This window comes from Melanerpes formicivorus, unplaced genomic scaffold (genome assembly GCF_026170545.1).
Source record: "Melanerpes formicivorus ecotype bairdi unplaced genomic scaffold, bMelFor1.0.p_v2 SCAF_10, whole genome shotgun sequence".
NCBI classification, from domain to species: domain Eukaryota; kingdom Metazoa; phylum Chordata; class Aves; order Piciformes; family Picidae; genus Melanerpes; species Melanerpes formicivorus.
Window position 1 is genome coordinate 444,575 of NW_027142362.1, and position 19,432 is coordinate 464,006.

The window sequence follows — 19,432 nt, forward strand, 5'->3', positions numbered from 1 at the left end:
TACAGTTAGTATTCCTGTCCCCCATACCACCACCCCACCATTACCCCCTGCCATCCCCACAGCAAAAGGCTCTCCCTGACTCCTACAATGCAAAGGCCGCAGGACTGGGGCCCTAAAGAAAAATCTATCTTGAAACTATGGCAGCTCTCATTCTATACAGAGCAGAAATAAAATCAGACAAGACTTCATTTCTTAAAAAATTAAATAAATTAAAAATTAGTAGCCTCAAGCCAGCCTAGAACCTTCCCAGTCCTCTCCTCGAGAACTGGAGTGACCTCTCCACAGCTGTAAAGCACTCTGTAACTGTTTTTTCACACTGCAATTATCTGGTGGGGTTTTTTTCCTGCCTACACACTGGGTTCCATGAAACTACTGGTCTGCTTTGACCTACCAGTTTGCAAGTCTTCATAGTCTTTGATATCATTTCCTGGTGTCTGCTCAATCATCACTTCTATTTGTCTGTCTGTTAAATATTGTACATCATCATTCTGACTTCTTCTATGCTGCTCTGCAAGGACAGCTTCTTGAAGACTAAGGTAACTTCTTGGTATCTGTGAGCCACACCAGAAAAAGGAGCAGGATCTTAGTACCAGACAGCAAACACCCAGCAGGAGAGGAACCAGTCATGTCATCTTCCCTTTACAGGGATCACATAGCAGTGCTTTCCCCAAAGTCAGAGTCATCTTAGATCCTTCACATGCCTCCTGCACCAATGGCAGCTCCTACAGTTTCAGCTCCCAGTCCAAACCCCAGCCCCCCAAAGCCCCACTTTGGAAAGCAACACCACTAGGAGCACAGATCTCACCAATCTGCCTGCAAGCCTCTGTGAGCAAATTGAGCTGCCGACGTCCTTCATGTTGCAGGTGACGTGAAAAATCAGCTGCCGGAGTCCATCCAGGCCCTCCAGGGTCTTACAGGAGAGCTCACTGCAAAAGTCACACAAGGGCGAAGATTACCAAACCTCAGAAGCACATTGGCTCCCTTTCTCTTATCAGTGACTTTAAATTTCCTGCATCAGATGCATGGGAGGAAGGCTCTCAGTGAGCATTTTTAGCTTTGGAAGAAAATCCAGAGGGGCCTGGAAAAGACCTGTTCGGACAAGCTCTGCTCTGCCTGCTTCATTTGCTATGCACTGCTCTCTGTCCCCTACGCGCTGCGACCTCTGGGGACCGTTCTGGCACCAAAGCTATCACCCTTTTTGCCTTTAGTGGGATGCACACATCCTGGAAGGCACTGCAGGAAGGAGGAAAGCACTGTGGCGTTGGCAGTCACTGGAGACCAGTCCAGTTTTCCTTGCCTCAGATCAAAGAGGCACGATGATGACTACCAGACACCTTTTCCTACCCTCATTCTGGCTCAGCTAGATCCTGTGATCTGGGAACTGATGCTTAGATCCTACAAGCTGGCCTTCATCATCTTTTTAACAGCTAAAAACCTTCTCTCCCCAGCTCCTACTATTTTTGGCCTTTTTGTAGGCTGGATAAGAACAGTTCTCTTCCACTTTACCCAGCAAAGCTTCTTTCTGACTGATCCTACACATGTTCCTGTGGCTCCTTTTCTAAAGCAGTGTGCTTTAGCATAGCACTGGAGTGGTTTGGATTGGAAGGGACTTTGAAATGTCACCCAGTCCAACCCCACTGCAGTCAGCAGGGACATCAGCAACTAGAGCAGGTTGTTCAGAGCCCCAAACAACCTGACCTGGAATGGTTTCAGGGATGGGGCAGCTCCCACATCTCCAAGCAGTGTGAGCTGGTGAGCTGTGTCCTTTGTACAAAAATTTTCTTCCTTCACTCTAGACTAAATCTCCCTCTTTTAATGTAAAACCATCACTCCTTATCCTGTCAAAACAGGCCTTCTCAAACCTCAGCCATCAGTGGCACTGAGAAGTGTGCACTCACTGGGATGCTGAAGAATGACCCTGATAAAAGCACTCTGGTCTCAAGATACCCAAGACTTTCACAACACACACTCCTTGCACTCCCCTAACTGCCTGGGACCCTGTAAAGAGGAGCTCAGCTCCAACTGGGAGGAAATGCAAGGGAACTGGAAGATAAAGGGAACATGAGGGACGTATGGCACGGTAAAAGTAAGTCCCCTTGAGAAAGAATGATTGGGATCATGTTAGGATACTCTGTGGTGATGAGAAAAGAGGTTTCAGAAGACAGAAGCACAAAGCTTTATCTCTCAGCCTGAGTCCCTGTGCCTTACACTTGGATCTCTGGGACTCCTCCCAGTGGGAAGGAGCCAGGCTGGATGCCCAACGCAGCACTTGTGTCTGCAGAACAGAGTGTGGGAGGTCTCCTGAACGCTCTGCCAGGCAACAGATGCAACAAAGGAGCACACTGCAGTGTGCTTCTTTACTTGCCAGCTACCACCTGCTCTTGCCCCAGGCGCTGATCATTTCACACTGTTCGGTGTCAGCCTGCTGCACCCACACTCCCCTTCTGTGGCTGGGAAAGAAACAGGGCTGACAGGCCCAGCCACAGAAGCCTCCTCTCCCCAAGGGCAAAACTTCATCAGCTGAAGGCAGGGAGCTGTGTTCTCAGGTCAGGTGGTAACCTCCCCTCAACAAACTCTGCAGCACCCATCCTGTAACAGTCACATTCTCAAGTTTCACAGCATTAGTTAACAAACCTTCTCTCCTTCTGACTAACGAACTGTATTACCACTTAATGGTGAGAAACCTGAATGGAGCAAGAGCACTAAAACAGGCTGGCCAAGGTCATGACTTTGGAGGTTCCATCTCCCAGACCCACGATCAGGCCCCTGAGCACCACTGAACTTCTCTCTGATTCTACCCCATTATCTCTGTCAAAAATAGACGGAATGCTGGCGAGTCTCTAAATCTGTTTTGTTGCCAAGGAGATCCAGCATGACAAAAGTGTTTAAAGTGACATAAAATAGAGTGACTGAGCTTCACAAAGGTACAAGTACTTACTGCAGGTGTTTGAATGTGATATCTGGGAAGCCAGTTGCTCTGGATCCAGAGGGAGAGCGGCAGAGAGCCAAGACGTATGCCCTCAGCGTGGCTATCCTCTCGACACGGAATTTAGTTTCAATTAAATCAAGGTGTGTTCCTACCACTAACACCACTGAATTTGGAGCCTTGGCCTGCAAGAGACAACACTGACAGTAATCTCATCCAGGTTAAATCACTGTATGTTCAGTGAGGATACATGAGAATATTTGAGAGGAGGTAATGGCACACATAAATAAAATGGAATATACATATGTATATATATCAAAACAAACAGAAGCAACCTGTGGTGGCAGCGTGACAACAGCAACAAGTGCTCTGGGCATTACAGAAGTTCTCCTGCAGAACATGGCTTAATCATCTGCTGCTACTGCAGAGCAGGAAACTATCAGTTTGGGTTTATTACATCAGGGCTTAAGTAAAGGGAGTTGCCATGTGGTGTTAAATTGCAACGAGCCAGCTAAACGATGGGAACAAAGGAAAATAGGTTAGCTTCACCTGCAGCCAGAAGATCTAACTCTGACACGCTGAGAAAGGCTGGCTACACTCTGGAATGGATACCTGGGGGAGTTACACAAACTTTTTCACTGGAGGTGCATGGAGGAAGAGGTGAGATAAACTGCTAGGAAAATCTGAATCTACTGAATCCTGAGCCAGTGAAAGGAATGGATTAGATGATCTTGTGGTTTCCTCCAGCCTTTCCATGTTTCTATTACAGTGCTGGAATGCATCCAGATTTCAGGGAATACACTGCCAAATACAGTGGGATTGCACAGGCTTAAGCAAGGATCAGCCTGACTTTGACCAGAGATGCAGAAATATCTGCTTATTTGCATTTCTCTCTTCTGACGCCTACTGAAATCTCACCTCAATGACACCAAAGTCGACCCTGGTGCAGAAACAGTAGTGATGGGCCCAAGGGGCCCAACTGGCCCAAGGCTCTACAAAGAGTATAGGCACAGGGCAAGCATGTACAGATCTCCCCCGGTGTGTTCCGCCAGTATCCAGCAGCCTGCAGCTCACCAGCTTCCTGAGCATGAGACAGTATCTCTGAATCAACAGCACTTGATGGATTTTTCTTCTATCAGTCTGCCTTTTCAACTTCTGACACCCACAGCACATTGCAAGTCCAGTAAATTCCACAGGGTAGCTCTTTGCTGGCATCGGGATGCTTGCTGTTATTTGTTTCAAAGCTATCACTACCTGATTTCATTTGATCTCTCCTAACTCCTCCATTGTAAAGGATCAGGAACAAAGACTCCATTGTGGTTTTCTCCTTAGCCTGCTAAGTCTAAATGCAGCACTCCTCCCCATTTGCCTATTTCTCAGCTGAAGAGATCTAATTATTTAATTGCTGTGCACCGAGAGTCTTTTTCTCACCCTTTTAACCACCGTGTTCATCTTTGTCTGTATCTTTTCTAAGCTGCTATGTGCTTGCTGGCATACGTTAAGGACTCAGGCACATCACACCTTCTGAAACACGGTAACTATGCTCTCAGCTTTGTTCCCTGCCTTGGGTTTTTGATTGCTGCTGACCATTAAGCTGTTTCTGTAATGTTGAGATGTTTCTTCTTGTGAGAGGCACTAACTCAGAACTCATTTTTGTGCGTATCATGTCAACATAGGTATCATAGAACGACAGACTGTTTTGGTTGAAAAAGCCCTCTAAGATCATTGAGTGCAACCCTCAGTCTAACACCACCATGGCCATTAAGCCATGTCCCCAGGTGCCAAGTCCCTAAGAGCCATGTGCACACATTCCTTGAACACCTTCGGGGACAGTGACTCCACCACTTCCCTGGGCCACCTGCTCCAACGCCTGATCACTCTTGCAGGAAAGAATTTTTCCCTGATATCCAATCTAAACCTCCCCTGGCACAATTTGAGGCCATCTCCTCTCATCCAATCATCTGATAGTAGGGAGAAAACACTGACCCCCACTTCACTCCAAGGCCCTATCAAATAAGCAAGATTTAAAACCCCCCCAAAACGTTAAGGTGGTCATATAAAATAACCAACACCACTGCATTCCTTGCAGCTGAGAGACACTCTCAAGCTTGCCTGACTCTCAAGTGTTAAAATATAACCTCCACACTAACCTGTGCCTAACTGACACAAGAAAGAAAATGCTTCAAACCCCACTTGGAGCACAGTGTGGTCAAACACTAATTCCAAAATAAGTTTATGTTCAGCCTTACTTAGCAAGGATTTATGAATCAGCTTTTGTCTCACTCTCTGATGTGTGTGAGGGAGAACAAAGCAAATGATAAATTTAATCCATTATGTTTAATGATATGCCTACAGCGGCCTGGAAATTAATCCCAAAAGCTATGCAAAATTCATGGCTGGTGGAGGTTTTAAAAGCAGGCCAGAAAAGGAATCTGTAATATCACCTATCTGTGTACTGAGCTACTATGCGTTAAGACACCCCAGAGTCCGCCGGTGACTTCTTACCTCGATGTTCAGCAGCCAGAACTGCAAGTTTGCCACAGCTTCTTCCCCCAGTGCCAAGTTCCATACCACGATGTACAATGCTTTGTCTGTGAAGAAACACTGATTGACTGTAGACATGCTCGCCGGGCCTCCAATATCCCAGACATTGAACTCCACTGAATCAACCTACTTAGACAAAGAGAAGTGTTCAAATCAAACGTTGCAGTAAATCACAGGGAGATAATAGCTGAAGTATAAACCTATGCCTCCATAATGCATGACACAAGAGGGGTTTCAATGTCCTAATTGTGCCTCCAGGAAAGACAAATCAACAAGCAATTGTTAAGCATGGCTACCACTTCCCCACAGGAAATCAAGACTAATTACTTGCTGCTAAAACCATAGAGGTGCCCTTGATGCTGGTAAATCTCCAGTTAATGCTGCGGATTCTCCAGTACAAACAAGGGTCTCATTCTGAGCCCTGTATTTCACTGCATCTGGAATAGAAACTGTTTCATCCTTGTCTATGCCATGCTCAACTTGGCCGTTGAAGCTACTTATCTGCCACTGCTCCGGGGAACAGGAAACCTCCTGCTGAAATCACTTCCACTGAGCTCAGCCCTAACTGAGCCAAACAGAATATAGACGCTCAGGAGATGGGAAACTTCTCAAGCCTTTCATAAACACCTCCTGCACGCTGCTCAGAGGCTTCTGGGGCATGTGTCACATCAGAGATGGGCTAGAAGTACAGCCACAGTAAATCAGCCTCACTGGTTTTTGAGAGAATGTGAAAATGGAGGCCTCTCTGACTCTCTTCCAAGTATCTCAGTATCCATTCCTCCATGCAGCCCCACACCAGCACTAAGAGTGACAACAGCTCTCAGTCTGAACAGTGTTCAGGCTTCCAGTTGCAGTAGGAAGCACTGACATACTTCGGAGGCTCTGTTCCTATGTCACCTGGCCCTGGTGAGGAAAGAAGCCTGTGACTGTGTAGAAAACCAAACCCTGCTCCAGCCACCATCCCCAGTGCATTACACAAGACTGAGTGGGCTCTGTTTACTTGTCCAGGGCCAAGTACTGCCTGATCCCACAAGTGACCCCAGGAGATTCCAGCAAGGAGTTAAGTACCTCAGCAGGGCTCTGCTCTCCTAGCATGGCCCCAGTTTGAAGTCTCCCAGAAACAGCTGGAAGAACTTCCATATTGTTTAAACCGAGCCCTAACTAGCAGGACTGCTTTGTTCATCCAAAAGATGTCAGTGCTGGTATGGAGAGACAGAGACTCAGAGGTAGGGACAAAAGCCTGTTCAGCATATTGATCCCACTCCAGGTCTCTGATTGTGTCTAGGTTTTTATGTTACTCAATTGCTCTTCAACACAAAATGCACGAATCCCTTCTCCCACCAGTGTCTTTAGAGAACCAGGGTCTTTTATCTTTCTGTCTCTGGCCTGGCACTCCTGGCTGTAGAAAAACTGAACTCAGCAGGCTCCTCCACCCCTTCCTAAACAGCATGGTGGTCATGACTCCCATCTGGGCAGGGGGAGCCATGTGTTTGCACACCCTCAGCTCTGACAAGAGCTCAGGACCCGCTCTGCATGCTTTCAGCCCTGTGTGACTACGCAAGTGGTGAACAAGACCACCTACAAGTGAATTAATTCAGTGCTGTCTAAATGAGTTCAGTATGGGTTGACACAGTCCCTGAATGAGCCATCTGAGATTTGGGTGTTAGAGGTGTGCCTTAGACGTGTGGATCATAGAAGACGTCAGGCAGCCTACCTTTCACCCACCTTGCCCACGTAGGACAGTTCTGATACCAAAGGAGTCCAGCTTTAGGAACTGATGTCCCATTTTCTGGTCCCAAATGAAAGGACAATCTGCTATAGACATGCCTATTTAAAACAGTCACCCAGAATCAGTGTCCAAAGACCACAGGAAGCTAGACTTTAGGCAGTCTGCATATGGCACTTTCTTTAGCATACAAACAGAACTGCCCTCTAGTGCCAACTGGAGAGGAAGAAGAGGAATTGCGATGGGTCTACAGACATGTCACTCGTGAGGTCTGGCTCACAGGTAGTGGAATCTGTTGTCAAAAGGCAGGCAATTTCAGCCCCAAAGGGACACTGCAGGGCTCCAACATCTCACTGGGACTAAAGAGCTTTGATTGTTTCTCACCTTTGCCTTGTGTCCCACTGGCTTGGGGAGCTGCCACTTCGTTGTACGTATGGTGGCATCGCTGTGCATCATCTGAGGGACTTTGCCTGTCTGCAGGATCTCAACCAGCGTGGACTTTCCCTGTCGTGGAGGACCGATGACGATCATCTTCATGAGCTTGCACTTCTCTGCCTTGCGCAGTTGTGCCCGTAAGTATGCCAGCACTGTTTTAGGGCCTGGGAGGAATGGAGAGGCTCTGTCTGGGGCCAGCAGTTACAAATGCACACATCTACAGCAGGACTGCACAAAGCCTACTGCTGCAGACACATCAGCCAAGTTAACATTTTCCCTGCAGTTTCACTGTGGGCTGAGACAACCAGAGAACAAACAAAGAAACCTCCAGTGGACAAACCTGAGACAGGGACCCCAGGAAAAGGTCACTGCTCTGAGGCTCTACAATGGAGCACTGTAAGGAGAAACAAATGCTGTGGCTCGTACGCTGCAGAAGCTCAAAGGAAACATAAAATACTAATTTAGTATTGGAAAATACTCAGTTTTTCCTTCTGCTTTTATGTTTCCAGTTAAAATTAGATTTCAGCTTCAGCAGCATGTTGGAGAAGGAATAATTCTTAATAACTTTGTTCCCACAGGATTTTCTTATTAAAACACACACAAAAAAGAAGACAGTATTGTAACAGATCCAGAAACCTAGCAGCTTACAACAAAGCCACTTCAATGTGACTGTGGCTGCTGATCCCAAACACTTCAGTCTTTAGAAAGAGTGTCTGAATACTCTAAAATATGCACTTCAGGAAGCAAGCCACAGAATTTATCCAGCATGCACACTGCAGGGGAAATATCGCATTTATAAGTCACTGTGTTAAGATTGGATCCATCTTAAACTGATCATACACCCCGAGCTCAGCACTGACTTGCACACGTGTAGGAGGCTTCCTATGCAGTTCCAGCTAACCACAACAAGGGCTTGGGCACACCCTGCCTGTCCCTGTCAGGACCACTGAAAGGAAGTGCTTTTCATCCCCTGTTCAGGCAGTTTAATAAAGAACATATAGGATCAGCCTTACCCTCTTTTCTGATCTCTGCAGGGACGTTACTGATACTCAGTTCCTCGATATCCAGCTGCCAGAGATTAGCCAGCTGTCCCAGTTCTGGGGGGAGCTCTCGGATACCAGGGTTACTGTGAAAAAACAAATACAGCTACCAACAACCAGGCTTTGTGTGTAAGTAGCTGCTCTCACAGGCTCTCACATTACACTATTCTCTCCTTGCAGAAATCTCCCATTAACATTTTAATAAGACTACTCAGCACTTTAATAGTAAGTTCCATCCTAAAAGTGATGCATAACCTCAATTTATCCTTGGAGGCAGACGAGCACAGCCATCTTTACTGGATGGTTAGGAAATAAAGGCAAAAACTATGAGTTACTGCCTCTAACGCTATGGAAGCTGACAGCAAAAAGACAGAATGAAGCAGAGGACCCTAGATTCCCAGGCTTGCATTCAGAGCATGAGACCATCTTCTCTAATTCAAAAGACCAGCCTCCTCCTTATCTAAAGTAAATGACGGGCACAGTGCTAACAAGGGGCTGACTATTTCCAGCTTTTTGACTTCGAAAGCCCTGGACATCTGGGGTGGGGCTCCACAGAAGACTGGTCACTAAAACAACATGGAAATAATACTGCAGAGCTTTTTCAGGACAGACTTACTTTCCTAAATAAAGTTCTGTTAAACCCTTCAGAAGGCAAACGGACTGTGGGACAGCATCCAGCTGATTGTCATTCAGATAAAGGACTTCCAGAGAATCACTCAGAAATGCTGGAAACTCCAAAAAAGGACCTGCAACGAGACAAGAAACAAATTGCACCTTTAAAACACAACAAGCACCAAGGTTCTGATCCAGAAGCCTTTACCCTAACTTTGTAAGCAAGACATGAGTCATGTTCCTTGGCAGGAACCACCACAGAGCAAGAGCAGAAAAGCAAACGGGCTTCAATGGCAATCAAACATCAATGCTCACACCTCAGTTTTTTAACATCAAGTTGATGCATGTGTTTGAAGGTTACAGTCTCCACGACCTCTGACGGGCTGAGGGAAGAACTCTAGGTCTGCCAAGACAACTACATGTCAGAGTGGCATTATATTTCTTGCTGTTGAATAGCTGTGGTTAATACCTCATGAACTGCCCCTATTCCAGCCTAACAGCTGGCATTGAAAGGCCACAGCAAGGGCACGAATAGTTCTTAACATGTTTTTTCCCATGCTGCCTGAGAAAAACCAGAAGTCTGTCATAATGTATATCCAGGCCCCCACGATGCATCCTGGGGCAATTTATGGCGGCTCTAAGTCAGTAACAACAGAGAAGAAACCCCAAACTGCAGCTGACAGGCTGCTAACCTATGTTGCCTCTGAAAGACTGCTTGTATTTGCCCCTCTGTTCAGTTTTAGACTGCAGGGTCCCAGGGCACTTCAGACTTCCTACATGTCTGAGCAGCAGCGAGCGTATTTTGGGAGCAACCCAAGCAATAATAGCAACAACTGCATGGCTGAGTTACTGCTGCTGGAGAGGTTCAAACAAAGGGAAATTCAGCTGGTTCCAAAGAGCATCATTTCACTCCACAAATTACTCCTGGGGTAGTGGCATGAAAAACTGCCATGAATTGTGTTGTTGTCTTAAGAGTGTCACATGTATCTACCAAGGAACATCCTGAAGTGAAGGAACAACAGGCCACACAGGGACAAGCAGATTCTTAGCCTCTGATTAGGAAAGTACAACCAGCACCATCTGCTGCCTCCATGGCTGCTCCCTGAGATGTGTGACACACCCTTCCTCAAGGACAGGACAGGGGCACTGCCACCAGGATGTTCTTCCCATACAGGGAAGACTTGATGAACTGTAACTACACCTAGCCAAAACAATACAAAACAAACAGGGGGGTGAGGAAGGCAAAATTGAAGAGGTTTTCTCCAGAGAAAATTCCTCAGTTCTGATATGAAGAGCATTTCAAGCCTGAGCTGTGATCAGAAAAGCTAGAGGCTCAGTGTCTGTGGGGGCGTCTCACAGAGGTGACAGAACTGCCTGGTGTGGGCAGGGCGTCACAGCCTGCCTTTGAGCTTTCAAACACAAACCCATCTCTGGGATTATTTTTAGAAGAACAGCAGGCTTATTCATGGATCCATTCATTTCCTCTCAGGCTCATTGCTGGGCTTGAGCTTTTCATTGTTGCTCTTCAGCAGGCACCTAGGCAGAGAGAGATTCAGTCCCTCCCGGACACGTAGCAGCAAACCCCTGAAATAGCTGCAGTACTCTCGATTCACTGAAGAGTCCCAGGTGGGAAGGAGTGCACTACATGGGAAGCAAGCTGGAGGTGTTTATGAATTGTAATTATTTATTCATGAGTTATTTATGATTTCTATGGCTTGAGCTCAAATTTTCTTTTAAAGAACTGTAGAAAAAACCAAAACAAATGGCGTCTTGAAAATGTATTTCTGGATGAGTAAACACCACCAGCAGCACACGCGTGTGCAAGGACTCACGCTGGATTCGTCCACCCAGCATAGTAAGCATCCATAAATTATTCCTTTTTAAATAATCTCAACTTAAGCAAGCAGCTTTCTTGGTAAAGGCATAGGAAAACCTGCCCCCCCGCCTCGCTACAGGACTGCTGTGAGCAGCTGATGTACTCCAGCTTCTGTTTTCTCTTGATGGTCCTTAAATTCTTGGCCACATCCTCTAGCCTCACCGAGCTATACTTGGCAGAGGAACAAAGAGAAGAAGATGAGCTGGCTTTGGTCTTTCTCTGTGACTATTCAACCATGGCACCAGCCAGGTGGGCTACTCTATGCCCTCCCGCAACCTGAGGCAACCTCCAGCAGCTCAAAGTTGCACCAGGGCATTATGTGCCAAGGTTTTTCCAATGGGACTAACAGAGTCCATCTTCCCCTCCCTTATGCAGAGGGGCTCTGCTGGGTTTGCAGCACGTAGAAAGTTCCATCAGGACAGCAAGTCCCTTTTAGAGCTGGTTTTAGCTACCTTTGCCCACTGCTCCTGCCCTTCTGTCCCCACTGGGAAATGCTGCTCTAGCTTTTCACAGAGAAGCTCTGAGGATACATCAAGCCCCACAGATTCACAAGGCTAAGACTTCTTTTCCAGTTCTTCAATGTTTGGGATTTCACAGATGTCACAGATTCTGTATTTTCATTTCCGACTTGGGAGCAGTGCAGAGCAGCCCTTTCTCCTCCTTCGGGTGCACACACAGGACTGGCTGCACAGCAGCCTCTGCTTCCACAGACAGGAAAATGGGGCAGGATTAGCCTTGCCTGGGGGTCCAGGAAGAGCCTCTGCCCTGCAGATGAGCAGACTGGAGGTCAGAACCTCCTGAAAGTCCTGGCATGATGTGTAGCTCATTTTCACTGCTTGTTTCAGCCCAATGATTCTCTTGACTTGTCAGTATCAGTGACTAGAGCTGATGACACCTTAGACCATCACATCTTTGCTCCCTTTCTCTGTCATTTGCCAAAGACAGCATGCCTAGTAGTGGAAAACCACTGAAGCCTTCCTTCTGTGTTATCCTGCTAAAGGAGGATGTGGAACATTCCCACTTCAGTGCATTCACAACAGTTCAAACTCCCTCCAGAGAAGGCAGCTCAAAGAAAAGGTAAACAAGCGAAGCTTCCTGGCACCTTTACTGTAGGTCACTCCCTATAGGAGGAGCCCATTTGGAATGGATGAACACCAGCATGGCTTGCACCTACAGGTATAGCTGTACTTAGTGCATTTACCACCTTGACCTATTCCCCATGACCTGTAATCATGGATGATTTTTCAGAGAAACTGAGGAAAGCATTTGCCTCAGGAGGGCCTCTCTCTCCCACCCTCAGACCTGTGTCATGAAGATGCCAGCTCCATTCCACTCTGCAACTGGTAAAAAATGCTTTAGAGCCATTCTTCAGGCAGCCAATGCTGAGAGAGCTCTCCAAGTGCTTTCACATAAAACAAGCAAACAAGAGATGTAGATGAACCCCACAGAGAGAAGGAAGCAGTGCAAACATCTTCAGACAGTCCTTTGTTCTCACTGAGATTTCACATGCACTACCCCAGATCTCTCTCTTTTGCTCTGCCCTAAACTGTGGTTGCAAATCAGAGACAGGGAAAACATGCAATTTACAAATTCAGCAACAGAAGCAGTCCTAAGAATAATAAGACTAATAATGGGTTAATTTCCCTTCAACATACCAGTTAGTACTCTGGCTATAAAGAGCCATCTTCATGACAAGAACAAAAGCTCAGGGAAAGAAACAGCTTTCACTCATTCCTCATCTTTCTGTACTGACGGCCCTAAGCAGCTGCACCATTTCTCTAGAAGCACTTTATCTGAACACATTTCCTCTCCAATTTAATTGCAGATGAATTTACACTGATTTCCCTCCAGCCAGACTGCACAGACTCCTGCTGCTCCAGGGCTCACCTGGCACTCTCAGCACTGCCTGCACCTTACCTGGCTCTGGGCCGCCGCGCGCTCTGCTCTTCGTGGTGAAGAAGGGAATCCGCTTGGTTTTGAACGCCTCGTCACTCCTGTGGGGCAAACAGATAGTGATGTGTGGAGAGGAGAACTTGGAGGTGGCATTTGAGAGCTGTGCGATCAAGACAGTCTGTGGTGCTGAGTTTGGCCCCAAGGAAGGCTGTGGGACTCACAGCACCAGCTCCTATGGGCTCCTCCCTGCTGCTGAGAGACAAGACTAAAACCTGCTGTGCAACGGCAGAGCTAGACTCCACCAGCACTTGTCTAGGCCCAATGGTTTTCTTCTGGCAAATTAACAGAGCTCTGCAAGGCAGCACTTTCAGCTCCCAGGGTGAGAGTACTTGACCCCCCCAGCTTTATGGGTGTCAAGGTTAAGTACACTGTCAAACAGCAAATTGAACGAGCTTCACTAGAAGTGTTGGAGAATCGACCTGATGCCATTCCCCGCTTCACCAGAGAGACTCTGACAAGATGACCCAACAACATGACTCTGGAAATGCACTGTGCCATTCAAAACCCAGTAATTTGTCTTTTGCAACTGATGACACAGCTCAGGAGGACTCCAGAAAATTTGTTGGACAGGCAGTCGTGTGAGAAGATATGAGTATGACAGAACTCAGTGCAGCTCTGGAGAAGATAAGGGACCTTTAACTTTCTCTATTAAACATCCCTGTTGCAACTCCTAAACAGAACAACATCAGCCTTTTATTGCATGACCTTATTAATGTTAGTCTTGTCTATGAACTTGCAGCTGGTTACACTTCCATTTAAAAAACAAAGCTTTTTCATTTTTTCCAAAACAATACTCCCACACTAACTACAAACTGCAGCCCAGCCCAGATTATGGTTAAGAGCTACTCCCCACAAACCAGTGTTTGTAGTGCTGACCTACACACTGGGTTAAAAACATTTCTACATGCTTTGAAATTAAACTGCCATTATCAGTAATCTATCCACTTAATAAATTATATAGTGAGCTAAATGGCCAAGAATGGGTGAAGGATAATTCATCACTGTCACAGCCACACAATGTGCTTAGAGACGTGGTGTGTGGATATCAATGCCTTCTGTGCAGGTAATTAATTCACTGCTGACATCCTTTGTATCACACCAGCTTTTGTTTTGTCAGGCAAAATCTGAAAGAAACACTTACTTCCCCAGTTGGTTTTTTGAAAGATCCATTGACTTAAGTTGTTTGCAGCTCCACTTATCTTGTGAAGGCAAAGTAACCAACTGATTTCCCAGCAGCTTCAGGGACACCAAAGCCTAGAAGAGGAACAGCCTAGAGTTAGAAGGCAGAGTCCGTCAAACACACCGAAAGAGGGTTTTCAGTGTGGCTATTAAATGACAGAACATGAAGAAAGTACATTTTATTCATCAGAACATCCTGTCCGTGCTGCCCAGCATGCAAACATTCCCTTCTTGTCTCCAGTAAGCCTATTTCCTGCACGGAGCAGCACCACTATTAGTTTTGGGAGATTATTAGTCTACTTGCTGACAGATGCAATTGGAAACAACCCACACAGAAGGACATTTTGCTTTTAGTGAGGAAACCTTTCCAAATGGAAAAGAACAGCATGAGTTACCTACAGAGTATGCCACACAGGGATGAGAAGTCTTACACGTGGCTGCAAGCTGCTATCAGTGTGGGCTGACACCTGTGTATGCCTAAAATCAACGTGCAATATGTGAACCATTTAACACAAGGAAAACATTAGTTGCTTTGTTAGTACGTGTCTATTAAAATGGCAAGGATTTATACTAACTTTCCAAGATTCACACCAGTTGCCTGCCTACTTGTTGTACCCTCACACTGGACAGAGATTTTAAAAACAAGAAGTGAAGCCAACCAACACCACACAGCACTGCGGTGATAGGGCTTGGCTGCAAACACCAGGAACAAGGTTAAATCCAAGCTCTTCTTTAAATTTGAATGAAACATACCATAAAAACAACACGGGTCCCATTCAGATTTGTAACTTCTGTGCCCTTCCATTTGCCCTTAAAAATAATACTGAGACCCATACAATCCATTTCATTTGACTGAAAATCCAGTTCTCTATGCAGTTTCCAACCAGGTTTATTCTGCTAGTCCAACCACGCAAACTGAGACAAGCAGAACGTCAGCTGAATTGTCTTGTGCCACAAGCACAGCAGCATGAACGAATTACACCCCATGGGAGTCACCTTTGAGCAGCAGAGACCTCAGCATCCAATTGCTGATATGAAGGGGAAGGGGCTGAAACCAGTTCCCCCAGGCAGGAGTCTGAGGGTGGTAAGCTGGAGGGGTGAAACCAGCAGCCCAGCTGAAGTGCATGTACACTAATGCACGAAGCATGGGCAACAAACAAGAGGAGCTGGAAGCCTTGTTACAGCAGGAAAGTTATGATGCAGTTGCCATCACAGAGACGTGGTGGGACAACTCACATGACTGGAGCACTGTAACTGATGGCTACAGGCTCTCCAGGAGAGACAAGTGAGGGAGAAGGGGTGGAGGGGTGGCCCTGTACATCAGGGAGGCATTAGATGCCATGGAACTAGAGATCAAGGATGATCAGGTTGAGTGCTTGTGGGTGAGAATTAGAGGGAAGGCCAACAGTGCTGACATCCTGGTTGGAGTCTGTTATAGACCACCCAACCAGAGTGAAGAGGTTGATGAGTCATTCTATAGGCAGCTAGAGGCTGTCATAGGATCACCAGACCTTGTTCTTATGGGTGACTTTAACCTGCCTGATACCTGCTGGGAACTTAACACAGCAGAGAGGAGGCAGTCTAAGAGGTTCTTAGAGTGCATGGAGGACAGCTTCTTATCCCAGGTGCTGCGAGAGCCTACCAGGGGCAAGGCTATGCTTGACCTCCTTTTTACAAATAGGGAAGGGCTGGTGGGGATGTGGTGGTTGGAGGCTGGCTGGGCTCCAGTGACCATGGGATAATTGAGTGTTCAGTATGCACTCAAGCTAAGAGGGGCAGCAAGAAAACCTCCACTCTGGACTTCTGGAGGGCAGACTTCAGGTTACTCAAGGAACTAACTTAGAAGGTACCTTGGGAAACAGCCCTTAAAAACAAAGGGGTCCAGGAGAGCTGGACCAGCTTCAAGGAAGAACTCTTGAAGGCTCAGAACAGGCTGTGCCAATGTGCCGGAAGATGAGCCCCGGGGCAGACGGCCTGGATGGGCAATGAGCATCTGAGCAAATTAAGGTAAAAAAAGAGGGTGTATCATCTTTGGAAAGAAGGAGAGGTTACCCATGAGTGGGGTCAGAGTGGCTGGAGAGCAGCAAGGCAGAATGGAACCCAGGGGTACTGGTTGACAGCAGCTAAACATGAGCCAGCAGTGTGCCCAGGTGGCCAAGAAGGCCAATGGCATCCTGACCTGGATCAGGAATAGTGTGGCCAGCAGGAGCAGGGAGGTCATTCTGCCCTGTGTTAAGCACTGGTTAGGCCACACCTTGAGTCCTTTGTCCAGTTCTGGGCTCCTCAATTTAAGAAGGACATTGAGAGACTTGAAGGTGTCCAGAGGAGGGCAACAAAGCTGGGGAGGGGTCTGGAGCACAGCCCTGTGAGGAGAGGCTGAGGGAGCTGGGGTTGCTTAGCCTGGAGAAGAGGAGGCTCAGGGGAGACCTCATTGCTCTCTATAACTACCTGAAGGGAGGCTGCAGCCAGGTGGGGGTTGGTCTCTTCTCCCAGGCAACCAGCACCAGAACAAGAGGACACAGTCTCAAGCTGTGCCAGGGGAGGTTTAGGCTGGATGTTAGGAAAAAATTTTTCCCAGAGAGATTGGCCATTGGGATGTGCTGCCCAGGGAGGTGGTGGAGTCATCACTGGAGGAGTTTAGGAAGAGCCTAGATGAGGCACTTGGTGCCATGGTTTAGTTGATCAGATGGTGCTGGGTGATAGGCTGGACTTGATGATCTTGAAGGTCTCTTCCAACCTGGTCTGGTCTGGTCTGGTCTGATCTATTCTATTCTATTCTATGTGCTCTACATCACACAAAAGGTTTATGTCCCTTTCATCAGGCAGGGCTACCAGTGTCTCACCAAGCCGGCTTTTTGGCCTTCCTCCCCTTCTCTCAGCCTGGGAAAGAGGCGTCCCTGTGATACAGGCGGGGACAAGCAGCGGCTGCCGCCACGGCCACGACCACGACCACGACCACGACCACGACCGTGCACAGCGCTCCCCCTAGCGACAACCGAGGGGCGGCGCTGTGCCGCGCTGCCACACGGGGAATGTAAAGGCAGCAAACCACTAAAGGAGTGCTGGAAAAGCATGCAAACTACAGAACTCTCCCTGCCACTCCAGTCTTAACAGATGCTTTTATCATCACTAGTCTTCCACTGGCTCGAACCTCCCCTTGGAAGGAAGAACCAGTTCTCCCCTGGCGCCTGGTGCCAGGCTCTCTCCAAGTATCAGCATGAGGTTGTTCAATGACAATGCTTCAAACTTCTCCCCCAAAATATCCCTGAGGACGAAAGGGAGGCTACACGTGCCAGAATAAGCACAAACTGTGTTCTGTGTGGTCTAGCTGGGGGCTTCATGTTTAGTCAACTGTATCCATGTTGCATGTCCTCCTCTAAACACTGACAAAGGCCACTCCCCAGGAGAGCTGAGAGCATGATGAGATTGTAAGGAATGCTTACAGGCCTGCTCCATAGCAGGAAAAGTAGTGACTTTCAACTGCTGTGCTCCTCAGGACTGTAATTCTGGCGATCCCTAGCCGCTGTTCTGCAATTGCCTCTTCTCTCTCCTCTCTAAGGTCTTCATTTTTGCTGCCTTTGAGCAAGAGAACGTGTGCCTCCACATGTGAGACAATGGCATCAGCAGACAGCTTCCTTCAAACCTACAGCTGCAGCATGCCAAAAGGGCTCTGGTGAGTTGATTATAGCAGAGCGAACAAACTACAGCATCCAGATCAGGCTGCCTCAGTCAGCTTGCGATCTGGAAAAGCTGACCAGAAGCTCACCTGAATACCTCAACCCAGAGAGGCTCAGGTCTCTTCAAGAGAATCAAACTAGTCTAGAGAACTAAGCCATGGCCTGGAGAATGTACAGTTGGTTCCTTTAGAAGGCAACAGACAGGAGATCTGAGAAGACCTCTGCTTCTCTTAACACTGCATTTCCAGTATATACATCATAACTGTGAGCTGGTCCTAGTCTTAAGACACTTGCACAAACCAAGCAAAAGCCAGTGATAAAATACTTGTTCCATAAGACATGCTTTGAAGTCACATGCCTCCTCTGCTTTCTGTTTTTCCCAGGGAGAAGACAACTCACCCCAGTTCATTACAGTTACCTGCACATTTTATGTAGGAATACATTACTGCTCATTTCCTCACTTCCACATCTGCTTCTGGAGAGGGCTGGGGAATGAGTGCAGCCCTATGCACTGACACAAATGCTACAACCAAGGAGGAGTCCACCACAATCTATCCCTTGGGAGACAGCAAATACTTGGCATTACTCCTTTTGTGAAGGTAAGGCTGAAGAGATACAGGTAAGAACGGGCACTATTTAAGGCAGCCAACTCTGAGAACTGCCTACCAGCAGAGACTGCACCGAGGTCTCTGACACCCTGTACTGCTGCACTCCCATTCCTCGGCAGCCTCTGAACAGTGTGCCCTTGAGCACCATCTAGCGTTTAATAGCTGACATGGTAGCTCCCACCTGCTGGGCTTGTTCGGTACACTTAAACAACTTTCAGAAACAATAGTCTATAGGACTCCTTCCTTGCCAGAAGAAATGCCAACTGAAACCAAATGGTTACCAGAAAGCAAAGCTAAATTTGCAGGGATCATTAAAAACAACTGAAGGAGCAAAGACCCTCAGCACTCTTACTCCAGGAGGGAGCAAGAGGCACCTTTGCAGCAGACTCCTGAGATCCAGATTGGACATGGCTAAAGCCATCACTTCTGCATCCTTCCCCCAGAGGCTGGCAGTGACAATCACAAAACTTCTGCACAAAGATTTCCTTCTGTTTCTACCTCCATGATCCTGACTTCCATAATGTGGAGGGGTAGCTTGGAGGAAACTCCCAAGTTCTGCTTGGTTACATGTCAAAACCATGTGAAGCCACAAATTCTGAAGAGTTCTGATGTACAACTATGGATCTCTGATGCCCACTGGTAAGAATAATTTAATCTGTAAATTTCAAAATAAGAGAGGTGCCAACCAGCACTGTCTAGAGCATCCAGACCTGCTCCTTTCAGCACAGAAAGGCTAATCCCTCGTGCAACACTGGTGTGCCAGACTCAAGCACACCTGAGCACATGGGTATTGAAATGGCTGGAGCTTGCAGCGACAGAGAGTGGCTGTCTTCACAATTCTGCTTCCAAAATCTGA

General features: G+C 47.3%; 1 protein-coding gene across 3 annotated transcripts in view; it reads right to left on the reverse strand.

Moving 5' to 3' along the window:
* The window catches only part of LRRK1 (leucine rich repeat kinase 1), an 85,933-nt gene that overhangs the window by 26,953 nt on the left and 39,548 nt on the right, over positions 1–19,432 (reverse strand). For all 3 annotated transcript variants that reach the window (XM_068143304.1, XM_068143305.1, XM_068143307.1), the window contains 9 exons: positions 14,254–14,366; positions 13,077–13,153; positions 9,288–9,417; positions 8,645–8,757; positions 7,581–7,795; positions 5,432–5,596; positions 2,939–3,111; positions 806–926; positions 392–551 (listed from right to left, as the gene is read on the reverse strand). In XM_068143304.1, coding sequence (XP_067999405.1) covers positions 392–551; positions 806–926; positions 2,939–3,111; positions 5,432–5,596; positions 7,581–7,795; positions 8,645–8,757; positions 9,288–9,417; positions 13,077–13,153; positions 14,254–14,366 — 1,267 coding nt within the window. The remainder of the gene's footprint in view (positions 1–391; positions 552–805; positions 927–2,938; positions 3,112–5,431; positions 5,597–7,580; positions 7,796–8,644; positions 8,758–9,287; positions 9,418–13,076; positions 13,154–14,253; positions 14,367–19,432) is intronic.